A 13,336-nucleotide genomic window follows, 5' to 3' on the forward strand; every position below is an offset into this window, starting at 1 on the left:
AAAATCAATTTATAAATAGAATAAAACTCAATCAGGCCACTTGAGATAAGCAAATCCCAACATTTATGGCATTATCCTTTTTCATAAACTCATAATACGCTTTCCAAATTTTTATGTTTGATTTTGTAGTCTACCTATAGTAATAATGTGGATTTTCTATCATCCTGCTTTAAAAATATATAATTTGTCGCTCTCAATATATTGATACAGTGGATGAAAACTGACAATTAAAACTTACTTTAAATAACAAAAACTTCGGAAAACTGGACTTAATTATACAAAAAAAAAAAAAAAAAAAAAAAAAAAGTCTAATGTCACATTAAGACTTATAAATTCATATGATAAGCACTCGCATACCATGCGAGAGGCATGGGAATCCCGAATCAAGTACCCGCATCCGGCATCTCCACTTTTTTTTGTTTTATCCCCGTTTGAAGGAGCTTCAATAAGAAAAATGTGGAGTTATAATAACAACAAAGGGGATGTAGCTCAGATGGTAGAGCGCTCACTTAGCATGCGAGAGGTACAGGGATCGATACCCCGCATCTCCATTTTTCTGGTTTGAAGAAGCTTCAATTAAAACTCGATTTGTAAGTGAAACAAAAAGGTAGTATTGGGCTGAACCATGAGCACAACATGAAAGGACAATCCCTCATTGGGCCTACATGTTTTTATAAATAAATAAATCTTACCTCTCCCATGCTTTTATTTTGCTTCTTCCAAATATAATATGATGCATGCATGTTAACTGTTATAAGTTATAGGCCTTATTACATAATTAACGATTTTAACTACCATATTTTATTAGTTATATATAGAGATATATTTAATAAAATTAATTGTTTAATATTAACAATTAACATTCAAAAATTTATAAGGATATATATATGTGTGTATGTACAATAATAATAATTAATAAATCTTCTTTATAATAATAAACCAATAATAACTAAATATCAAAATTAAAATTAATAAAAAATATAAAACAAAATTAATTAGATAAATCATTTAAAAATTTTAAATGGGGAGGTTTTAAATTCAAAACCTCCCCAATAGTCAGTTAAAAATTTTTAATATGTTATGTATAGGAGCATTTTGGAAAAAATTATATTCTTTTTTTTTTTTAATCGGTAATTGCAAACCTTAATCAAATTAGTGTTTTTTTTTTTTTTCCATATTTTTGAACCAACAAAACTAGTTACCAAACATGCATGTATATTAGTTGCTTGACTTAATCAAACAAGTAATGTGTGTCAAGTAGCTAAAAACTAATTTAAAACTTTATTTATTAAATAAGGTCATAATTTTTCACTAAATTAAATTTTAATTTGTTGGTACAGAGTAATAAATTTATACTCAGGTATATATTTCAATGCTTGAAGAGCGTTATGAATCACCTCCTTCATTCTTTGAGTAGGGGATCGGATAAGATGGATATTTTGAAGCAATATAGATTTTTTGTCAAATAAGAGAAACAAGATCGACTATAATATTAATTTTTAACATTCATTCATTTTAATCATATATTTGTATGCCAAGCTCAAAATGAACCCTAACTATTCTCATTTGTCAAGGACATTTCATGTAATACTTTCATGCATTGTCAATTCAACAATGTAATTACTAAATCCTAATTTACCACCCCCCCCCCCCCCCCCCCCCAAAAAAAAAAATTACTAATAATAATTATTTCAATCCTTATCACATGCAGCCCACACTACTTAAGGATCATATCGAATAAAGAAGTAATGTTTCATAGAAAACGGGAGCTCAACTAATTAGCTATTGAAATTAAAATATGCATTAATTTTTTTATTTTTTATTTTTATAAAAAAAAATACACGGTTTACTTGCTTTACAATAAATATGTATAATTGTGGCATAAACATGGCTAACAAAATAGTGAATATAAGTTTGAACTCTAAATTTAAGGGCCACGGCTAATAAAATAGTGAATATAAGTTTGAACTCTAAATTTAAGGGTCTATGCGCTAGATACTAGTGGAGGGAGAAAATCTTGGACATGTCCCTAAATGCTTGTACACTAGTACCCACAACAAGGATGAATCTATGCCTCAATTTTTTTATTTTTTTTTCTCATTGGTAGGATTCAAATCTTGTTTTTTACCGTTGCTAACGAAGCAAAATTTATGAATTTTTGTTGGATTGATTGACCAATATTATACAGGTATAATTCAGTGATCATTATTATGACCAAAACATAAAAACATGACAATAAATTGAATTCATGACATATACGGGTGATCTCCAATATATGTAATTTGAGTGTCGAGAAAATTTTGTAGCCATTATCCGAGGGTTTGCATTGGATAAACTCTTTTCATGTATAATAGCTCATAAATCACATAAGAAAGATAAATTACACTAAAAAGAGTATATGTGGTGGACTCAACCAAAACCAAGATATACTATTTCATGGATCAAGTTGCTCACTATTACATGTAATGACAATGTAGCATAGTTAAATTAAAATATCAAATTATAACATTGCCCAAATTCATAAACCACCATATTTATTATTACTCTTATCCATTCATTGGTTCTATTTTACTTGTCTTGTTTTCCTTTTTAGTTTGTCCCAAAATAGTATCCTCTTTCTAAAATTGAACCTAACAATCATTGTACATTTCTCAATTTACCTTTTTACCATTTCAAATTTCTGGACAATTAATTATGTAACAAGTTTTCAAAAAAAAAATAAAAAATTATGTAAACACAATTGCACTTTGTACAAATAACACTTACTTTTGAGGAGCAAAATTGAAAAGTTAGTAACATTTGTTATGTTGTATTAAAAGCGTGCATAAAGCTAATGAGACAAGCAATTAGGGGCAGAGGGAGTATATATTATTTTAATTGCAATTACAATTGACCTTGAGATATCTATCTTATATGCTGGAAAAGAACAATCAAAGCACTGAAACGATAAACATAAATAAATAAATCGTCCTAGAATAATATTGCCTGGAAACAACAATATTAATGTATATTGCAGGATTAAGGACGCAGTTAACGTAAAATAGATACTCCGTATTAAAACATGCAATTAACCTAGAAAACAAGGCAAATTAATTAACAGATGGAGCCGTCCATGCATGCCAGATTACACAAATCAAATCAATCGCAAAACAAAAGGGTGGTATTTCTGGAAGATAGAAGAGATGCAAATTCATCATGTCATCAGGTTGATGATGATCGGAGCTTCCCACCTCAGACCTTAATTACTCGCCGAACATGAAATCAGATGAGATGAAGCATGCATGCATGCATATGCCCCCCTACTAACAACCTTAAAACAGTTTGGGACGACGATGTCTGGGGATTGGATTATGTTAATCAGATCAAACTATGGACCCAAGCGGTAAGGGGCGTCTCCCATGTAGTGTCCGTCCATGTACAGCGCTGCGGCGGCGTTTTGGTGGTGATGGAGACCATCCATCACCATAAACTGCATGTCTTCTGATGGCTTCCAGTGCCGTTTTCTCTGGTTGATGAACCAGTTGTTTATTTGCTTCTGATCTAGCCCGGTCGCTTCCGCCAACGCCACCTTCTCCGTTTCCTGCATAACATATATAAATAATAAACGTACAGTCCCAAAACGCCTCCCTTCAGGGTTCAGGAAACAAGAATATGTTGACCCCGCATTATAACCCTAGCCAACAGATCAGACTCAATTGGAGTTACCAAGTGAACAGTCTGATCTTGTGTTATATGGTACTATAATTAAGGGGAAAGTGAATATAATGTGGTATAGTACCGAAGGATAAGGCCATTTGTAGTGCAGCTCCCACCAGCTAAGCAACTTCTGCCTGGCGTCTTTGGGCAGTTTGCCTTTCTTCTTTTTCTTGGAAAGTTCTTGTTTCAGGCTACTTAAATACCCACTGTACTTCTTTAACAAGTGGTTCTTCAACTCCCGGTCTTGCACCCGGGGATCTATCTCCCGGAGTTCGGTGTCTCCACCACTATTGTCTTGCTCCTCTTCCGACGAACCAACGCCCTCGCACTTATTGTCATCTGTCAATTTCCATTACGTAATTTATTAGAAAGAGTTCAAACTCGTGTGCATGTATGTATGTGACTCGATCGATCTCCTAATTCAACTGTTTAAGTGTTATAACTCACATATCTGTGTATGTGCTAATGCTCTTGGGAGCAGACAAGAACTTTATTCTTTTAACTCAAGGATTACCATATATATATATTACTCCAACATTATTCCAAGAAAGAGCATGATTAATTAATAATAATGTCTACTGTTCCTAACACTAAACAACGTGAACAAGTACATTATATTGCAGCTTTACAAAATTTACTTAATTACTAGTAGCTAGCAGGCGACTGGCAACCAAGTACAGCATCAAATTTGGAAACTAATCTAAAAAGAATTTCCACTAACTACACCATCAAAATTAGCAACACTTGCTAAAATAAACAAAATATTGTTGTGTCACCGACTCACCGCAAGAAGTAAACCAGCTAGCTTAAGTTGTCCATAACTAACTGTCTCAAACTAAAAAAGTAAATACACAATCCTCACGAAGGGTCAAAATTAGAATCTTATAGTTACTAAGTTAATTGTACGTTTGACCAACTTGGATGGTTGCCCCTGGTGTATTACTACTAGGCAAATACAAAACTACAAGGTTAACTCCTGTGCTGCAACTAAGTTATGGATTCAAATAATGGATTTTGAAGAATCTGGATGTGAATCCAAACACAGACAACTTTTTTGTGACAAAACAAGAAGCTGCAGCAAATATCATGGAGTATCAGAATTTTAGTGTAGCAAACATTATTGTATTTCCACTGGAGTGTCAACTTTATCTCCATCCATCCCCTCTGTGTGCATTGTACCAAAAGATGAAAAGGAAAACAAAACTGGGTCTTCCAGATTTAAGGGAAAAAGAAAATATTTGGGTTTCTGAAACTTAAAGAATACTATTAAAAAAAAAAAAAGAAAAAAAAAAAAAAAAAAGAAAAAAAAAAAAAAAAAAAAAGAAAAAAGAACAAGAATGAACCATGCAAAGCTAGATGTTTCATTAAGGTCTGCTAAACTACAAATGAAGCTAAAACATGGTACTAATATATGATAATACGGAGTATAACGTAAATAATGTAGTAAATTAAAGTTGCAGAAAATAAGCAAAAAGGAAATAATGAAAAATCTGACATTTGGGTACAGGTAGGCTACATGGGAGAGCACTGATATGAACAGCATCCTATCCTATATATTCATTTTTCCAACGCCTAAAACCTACCAAATGCTCTCTCTACCATTACTACCTTTAACCCCACCTGGAAATGACAAGAATGACTGTTTTAGTGTTTTACCAAGAACAAATGCAGATTTTTTGAAGTTTTTTATAAATTAAAAAAAAAAAAAAAAAAAAAAAAAAAAAACAAAGCAAAAAACAAAAAATTCTGACTACATTATGTCGGGTGAATCTCTGGAAGGGATTGTAGTGTCCGTATATGCGTGCTTTGTACTTCAGTCTGTCCAATGTTTAATATTTAAAAAAAAATATATATGTTCATACATATACACCATCCTAAGATCTATGCGTTTGTTCCCATTGTTTAATGCATGATATGATGATGGCATCAAACAGGTGATTAGGGTTTAGTTAATGCAAACATTTATTCTGCTACATATAGGCCTGGGTGTACCAGAATGATGAAGCTAAGAGCCCAGAAAAGCCTATTTTGGAGGAATGAGAATGTTGTTGTTCTTGGGTCAAACTCTCAAATTAAGAATGGAAATGGGAACTGGAGATTGGATGGGACATTATTGCAAGAACAAACACTTTTTGCACTGCACAAGAAAGTTGAAATTACATACACCATTTCAATTATACATATATTATATATATATGTATGACAAGATGCATCTCTGCAACACTTACTGTAATTTGGGACTTGAACCAACAGGACTATTTTATTCTTCTGTGCTTTATTTCCTTGCAAGGCAATTACTATGTTCAATATAAATAATTAGTTTATTAAATTGAAAAATTTTAAATTCTTCTTAATAAATAGTAAAATATATAGAAGAAGGTAAAGTAGAAGGACCCAAAATTAAATTTTAAATTAAAAAATAGAGAAAAAAAAAAAAAAAGGTACGTACCGGAGTTGAAGATCCGGACCGGAGCGTCGCTTAGCATGTTTAGCTGCGATTCGATCCGTCGCATGAACTCCATTGCTTCTTGGAAAGGCCTTGTAAGCTCGTCTCGGTACTTCATCAGCATATCATAGTACGCTTCCTGGTAAAAATTATGTTAAAAATCCGATGAAGAATTCTTAGAGAATCGAAACTAGAACACCCTGCACCAAAATTATTGTGGTTAATTAAACTAACGGACCATGAATTGATCGAGTTCTGGGTCTTTGGAGGAATCTCGGGAACCGAAAGAAGCTCGCTGCTTCCCTTCCAGTTCTTGCCGGACCGCCGAGAGACGCGCCACCACCTCCGGCGGAGCTCCGACCTTTTGGCAATCCATGTAAGCTTCCAGAAGATTGGAATACTGGGGATGAGCGATGATCTTGGCCTTCATAGCATCGGCTTCACTTGTCAAAGAGTTGTCGTCACCTGCGGATTCTTGCTGACGATGAAGATGATCTCGGATCATCAAAGGGTACTGAAACATTTGATGGTGATGATGATGATGATGGGAAGCGCTTCCGCCTTCACTCTTCACCGTCGTGTGCGGCTGCCCTTCCGATTGGCCGTAACACTCGCCACCGCCACCAGGCTGGAGATGAAAGCCAGTAGCTATGTGGTTGCTTTCACCGCCGCCGCCGGTTCGCCCGTAACTCGGCGGCCCAAGAACCGAGCCGCCGTACATGAACCCGCTTCCGCTTCCCCTTTGCCTCGCAGCGGCGGCGGTTTCCTCTCCAAGTTGACCGTAATTCTCCATTTCTTACCTCACCAACAACCCTAAATCAAGAACCCAGGCCAGTAGTGTAAGAACTGCAACCAGAAAATAACGAAACCCTAAGGTAACAAATTAAAACAATCCACCTTTTCTTGTCTTCAACTACCCATTAATTATCTCCGATCCTTTCTCAGGGATAAGAAACGCAGAATTCACGATTTCACTACAGTTACTGGTTATGGAGGTCGCGAGACCAAGCTGAATTGAAGTGAGTTTGGCATATTAAAATGAAACTTTATCGCACAAAAACAAGTTTTAATTTGGTCGGAGAAGACTGAAGAGCAGCAGATCGAAGAAAGAGAAAGCTATGGAGGCGGAGTCGTTAGCGACGGCTACTGGCCGCGCCGGGAACGGCTGCGGTAGATACAAAATGTGCTGTAGTCGGGCAATAAAGAAATTAGAATTGTACTAACTACAAAGCTATATTGTGTGTATATATTAAGAAAAAAAAAAACTTTTTTCTTTATAAACAGTGTTTTAACTATTTTTCATATAATACTACATACACTCCTAAAATTTAATTTCACTCTTTATTTCTTTACACAAATTTTTTGTGGAAACATCTTTTTTGTAAACTACAGAGTAAAGATAACATATCATTGTTTGTCATACCAGATAATAAAAGTAAGAAAGTAGGAATTAAAAGTCTTATTTTTCTTTTTTTTTTTTTTTGTTTTCGTTATATTAATCTGGACAGGGCATTTTCAAAAACAAATAAAAAAAATGGACAGGGCAGTTAGTTTAACGGTAGATATTTCAATTGATGTTCCTCTTCTATCACTAATGTATAATATCATTAATGATTAGTTACAATTATAAAAGACAACATAATAAATACATCGTACTGTTAAATAGTTGAATAAAGACATTTTGTGTGGTGTGATATGTCTAGTTGGGATTATTGAATTTTTCAAGATCATTTTTTGCTTCCATTTTTCATTATTCCAAAAGGCTGAATCCCAACCCTAAGGGCCCCCCACACCCCGGCCCGACAGAGCATTTGGTAGGATGTAAATCATGGTGACTCAATCGAACATTTTTCATATTATTACTCTACGGAGTCCACTCCTTATATAAAATAGTGTATATGCACTTACTATCCGAGAGTAGATACAAAATAAACCTTGCCTTGTAGCTTTTTGTGTCTACTCTCGGATAGTTACTGCATGCACACTATTTAATATATATGAGGTCTTGAATAGTACTTTATATGAAGTGTTGTAAATATAAATATTATTTTAAGTTTAGGTATTTGATTAAATGTATTCGGAAAATGATAAGAGAGAAAAATCTCCTAAATTAACTTTATGAAAAATATTGAGGAGAGAGAAGAATTTCATGGCTTAACTTTTCAGAAGATTTACTAGAAGTAATCATATGAGAACAAGTCCCTAATAGAAAACTAAGAATCAATCTCACTTTACATATGGAAAAATCATACGAATCGTATTAGATTTTAAAAAAAAAAATGCGGTGATATTTTTGTAATTATCACCAACTTTACTATCCAAACGTGAACACTAAAATCCACACTTCTTAAAATTTTTCAGGTTTGCACATTTAGTATTAAAAGACTGCATTTGCACAAATACGAAAGTATATACTCCGTATTAGTCATACCATAATGATTATCGAAATTAATAATTATATTTTAATTAGTATATTACGATGATTTGATTACAACTATGAATTGTCAAATTTTAATGGTCATATTAGACTAACGTTCTCATATTTTTCATGGGAGCGGGATCTCCTATATATATGTGCGTGTATATGTGTCGCGTAGATAAATATGTAAGTCACGATTGATGAGAATAATCGGTGGGTGAAATTAAACCATTAGAAAGGAATGTAAATAAAGTAAGAAATGATGAATGCAAAGTTTTCAAAGTTCTATTCTTAATTATATACCTAATTAATTAGTTTATAGAGAAGCATTGAACTATAAACAGGGTTTGGATAAGCTAAGCTAATATGTGCGTGGGAATAGGGTTGCCACGATGGCCTATAGTTCCCCTTATAGGTGGTGGCAAATGGTAGCTAGGTTCAAGGGTTTTCAATGGATAACTTTGATCGAAGAAAACTTTTTTAACTTGGCTTGACTATAAATAGAAAATATAGGGTAAGTAAAAATAAAATTTAAATAACTTTTTTGTTCTAACTATCTCAATCTTGATAAATCATAATCTTGATATTTCTTATATTTAAATTCAAGACCTTTGAATAAGCCGAAAGAACATGTGTTATCTTATCCACATATCAAAAATTACATTTTAAATTATTTGTCGTAGCGACAATTTATCCAAAGAACATGTTATATTTTGCATTAAAAAATGCTTATTGAAATGGAAACTTTGGTAAATCCATTTTTTGTATGTTCTAAAATCATTTTTAATATACTTCTAAAACATGTATTATAGTGTAATATAATTTGTTTGAGGAATAACTCCATCAATATCAATATTACTGGATTATTAAAATAAAATTATTCTAGTTTTCATATGTAATTAATTAGTTAACAATTCCAAATACACACAACTAAGCATACATAATTATATCAACTATAACGTGACCCTAATGTATGATTACTCCGTATTATCTAAGAGAACACATAATACATTTATAGTATGTACTGCAAGAAAAATATGATATAACATACATGTCATTTTTGTTGTATAGAATTAGGTCATACAAGTCACAAGAATGAATGTTGTTAGAGTATACGTACAAGTGAGATTTATCGTAAGACAAAATTAACTTAACACAATGTTTGTGTAAAAACAAGTAAAATGTAAGACAATTGGATATTAGCAGGGACGGAGCCAAAGGGGCAAGGGGCAGTTGTCCCCCTCACCCCACCCTATGATGAGTGGTGGTAGGGTTGGGCAACCTATTAGTGCCAACTAAGCTAGTACTAATTAAAACGTAAAAGTGCTGTGTGAACATCCCATCTCATCTCTAGCAATTAGCAAATGCATCATGTAACAAAATCAAAAACCATTTTGATAACTATTTTGGTTTTTAATTTATTTAATTTTTAACATGTGATCATTGATTATTAATAATATTTTGCTTGCACTTAATATAATTTCAATATAATTAAGAACTATATAATTAAAAATAAGTCATGGTAGGATAAATTAGATCAGAGCTTCGGAGAACGCTAAGGTATAATAGAGAAAGTCGTACTTGGACTATTGGGTACAAAGCTTGAGACCTTGAGTGAGATAAGGGTAGTGATGTGAATATATGATGCCACTTTGAGTGAGATTAGAAGAGCTATTTATACTTATGTTAAAACGGTCCACTACAGCACTTTCAAGTCTCTTCTTTTGATTAGTAAATTAATCCAGTTGTGCCTAGCCTCGAGTTGTGCCTTTCTCCTCTTTCGCACACAACCTTCTTCAACCAACATAATCGAGTAGGTATTAGTCATCAACGTCAAATATTAAGATTCAACTTCAATTTATACAATAACATGGAGTAATATTTATGTTCAAATGATGTTCACTACTAATGATTTGGCATGCCAATGAATAGTACCTCACATAGTCACATCTATCCTCGTAAAATATAAATGTAAAAATGACCTCCGAACAAATGAACAACTAATTCCAAATTGGAGGCCTGACGCTCATTTCCAAAGGTGTAAATGTAACATTTTATCATTATCTATTTGAAAAGTGAAAATTCATAGCCGCCTACACCAGAGGCCACTCACTATCTCAATCAACTCCTTTGGATCTTATTGCTCCCTCTCCATGTACTATGTTTGTGGCATACACTAGAGGGCACTCCTTCTCTAGCCACTATGTCAATGTCCTACACTAGAGGGCACTCTCTATCTCGATTTTTTTGAATCTTGTTACTCATTCTCTAGCTACTATTTGATCTCTCATTTTGAATAATTTTCACTTTATAACACACCAAATACCCTATTTCTAAGTTGCATATTTTTGTCATCTCTCAATGAGAGAGCACCTATGTTATGCATTATAAACCTAACTTCACCACTAAAATCAGTTCAAGAGTGAAAAAAATTTTCAAACTTAAATACAACTCTCGTATTCCTTAAATTGTATGTGTAAAACCGTATCCACAAGATTATACTCAAACTTTTATAGTATTTTCATATATTTTTTTTCCATTTATATATATAAAAGAAAAAAAATAAAATTACTCTTAATTCCTTTAACATTGAACAGTAAAAATCTCTGCTAGTCATTACTTCTACTGTTAGTGACAACCCCTGGTTGCAGAAAACCACGTGCACAGCTTCGCACAATTAATAAACTCCGACGACTTTCAGACAGAGCGAGCGATTCGTATTCGTATTTCGTTTGAGAAGATCGAGATCGGCGATAACGACAAGAATGACACATGTAAGAATTGCGTAGAGTTGGGGCCTCCATACGAGTGCGCCTGCGCTTCGCAATCCTCATCCGTGCCGTCGTGGCTGGCGGCGAGGACGACGTTGTCGAGCACGCCGCCCATTAATGGCGGACGGGACCGAGAGTGCGTCCACGAAAACGACGTGTGCATCCTCGAGCAGCGGATTATTAGGGTTAAAGAGTGATTGGGGAGGAAGGAGTTAAAAATACAAAGGGCAGTTGTCGAGTAATCCGTCCATCCATCATCGTGCTTTTGTAATTCAGATCTGACGGATGAAATGAGTGAGTGAGATACTGGGACCCACCCGAGAGAGAGAGCCCGGAACTCCCGCGCTACAAAGCAGGGCGTGGGGCCCGCCTTCATCTCCAGTGTTTGAAGATGGAGATTGGAGGGGGCCCCAGTCAAACTCTCAGCTGCCCTGCCTGCCAGTCTTCCGCTGCCTAACTTTTGCACCAACTGCTTTTCTTGGAAAATATCACATGTACTCCCATTATCTTCACTTAACTTTTACTCACACACTTAAAATATTGATACTAATGTAGACACTTTTATAGGAACCCACATAAAAAAATAATAATTTATCAAAATTCGCCACATCAACCAGTAAAATTTGAGAGTCCATGTAGTAAAACTTGCTTTCTTTTTCTTTTATTTCTTTGTTTAAATAAAATAATATTCCGTATTCGAAACTCGAGTGTATATTCATATAACTCATTAATACTTCTCCCAAAATGTTAAATCTTAACCCTCAATACTATTCTGTTCTAGAGAGACCATATTAAAGAGACAAAATTTCTTTAATTAACATATTTTCAAGAACAAATTAATTATTAGAATGTATGTATTATTGTTTTAGAGTTCTATTATATGTACTTTCAAATCTTATTTCCTTAATTTTATTTTATGATATGGCGGGTTTTGATAAGCTATTTTTTTTTTAATATGAACTCGAATATTGTTTACAAAATTTTGTATGTATGTAAGAATAAAAATTGAGAGTATAAAATGAGGGCCCGTAATATTTTTCAAAGTTAATCTATACATACACACATTACACATAGTAGGAGATGTGATGAGAGATTAGACGTTTCCAAGCAGAAAGCAATATGAGGTAGTGGTACTTTGGAGCTAGCTAGCTAGCTAGCTCATATCATATGTAATGTCACTCACTGTCTCTTAGTTTGTTTTATATTTTAAAAACAGGAATGGAATGCCATATATATATATATATATATATATATATATATATATATAGTGTACCATAAAGTATTAGGCAACGTTTTAATTTTTCATGTTAAGAAATTAATGAACCTTAGCTTGTTAATGTGATCATATGCTGAGTGAGGTTACAAGTTCTCATATTGGTTCGAGCTGAGGATTCAGGATACAATATCTCTTATTGTATTTTACGATCTTATTACAATTTTGTAATGTGATTTCTTGATTTTTAGTTTTGGTAAAAAAAATTAAACAACTTCTTGAATTTTCTAACTCTCAAATTCAAACTTTATGAGACATTTGTGTGACTATTAAATTAAAATTTAAAATATTTTTTTTCATTTTAATAATTATTTAACTCTTGATTAAATAATAATGGGTATCATAACTTTGATCGATAATCAATTTTAGTCGTCAAATTATATTACTTCAATATTCTCATTTTATGTGTTTGATTCTCATAACATGATTTAACTCAATTTATTTTGATTTTAAAATTTTTATGATATTTAAATTAGCATTAAAATTACTTTTAAACCCACAAGACTAAATTAAAAACTACAAAAATTGTTGAAGAAAATAAGTTAATAAATAATTACTTTGACTAATGATAGTTGAAAAGATTAATTAAAAATAACATTTAAAGTGTGAATTTTGAAAAAGATACAGTCCAATTCTATTTTAATTTTGGTCTAGTCAAAGTAGATTAAGATTCTCCTAGTTGAGTAAATGCATGAGTATAACATATTATACGTTCAAAATTAATAATAAAT

The 13,336-nt window shown here is 33.0% G+C and overlaps 1 protein-coding gene and 1 non-coding gene across 2 annotated transcripts; one reads left to right on the forward strand and one right to left on the reverse strand.

Annotated features, from left to right (window-relative positions):
• The first annotated feature begins 478 nt into the window (after window positions 1–478).
• TRNAA-AGC lies at window positions 479–551 on the forward strand. The gene has a single exon. It is a non-coding gene; the product is annotated as a tRNA-Ala (tRNA).
• A 2,477-nt stretch (window positions 552–3,028) lies between these two features.
• LOC109169669 (homeotic protein knotted-1-like) lies at window positions 3,029–7,363 on the reverse strand. The gene is made up of 5 exons (XM_019318531.1): window positions 6,381–7,363; window positions 6,146–6,281; window positions 3,779–4,035; window positions 3,355–3,580; window positions 3,029–3,323 (listed from the first exon to the last, which is right to left on the reverse strand). The coding sequence occupies exons 1-4, from the start codon at window positions 6,933–6,935 to the stop codon at window positions 3,368–3,370; spliced, it is 1,161 nt and encodes a 386-aa protein (XP_019174076.1). The 5' UTR covers window positions 6,936–7,363; the 3' UTR covers window positions 3,029–3,323; window positions 3,355–3,367.
• Window positions 7,364–13,336: the final 5,973 nt, after the last annotated feature.

Source organism: Ipomoea nil, unplaced genomic scaffold (assembly GCF_001879475.1).
Source record: "Ipomoea nil cultivar Tokyo-kokei standard unplaced genomic scaffold, Asagao_1.1 scaffold3321, whole genome shotgun sequence".
Lineage (NCBI taxonomy): Eukaryota > Viridiplantae > Streptophyta > Magnoliopsida > Solanales > Convolvulaceae > Ipomoea > Ipomoea nil.

Coding starts and splice junctions, on each gene's coding strand:
- LOC109169669 (XM_019318531.1), bottom strand. CDS start 6,935: ATGGAGAATTACGGTCAACTTGGAGAGGAAACCGCCGCCGCTGCGAGG. Junction 6,282..6,380: donor CAGAACTCGATCAATTCATG/GTCCGTTAGTTT, acceptor AATTTTTACCAG/GAAGCGTACTATGATATGCT. Junction 3,581..3,778: donor ACAAATGGCCTTATCCTTCG/GTACTATACCAC, acceptor TATGTTATGCAG/GAAACGGAGAAGGTGGCGTT.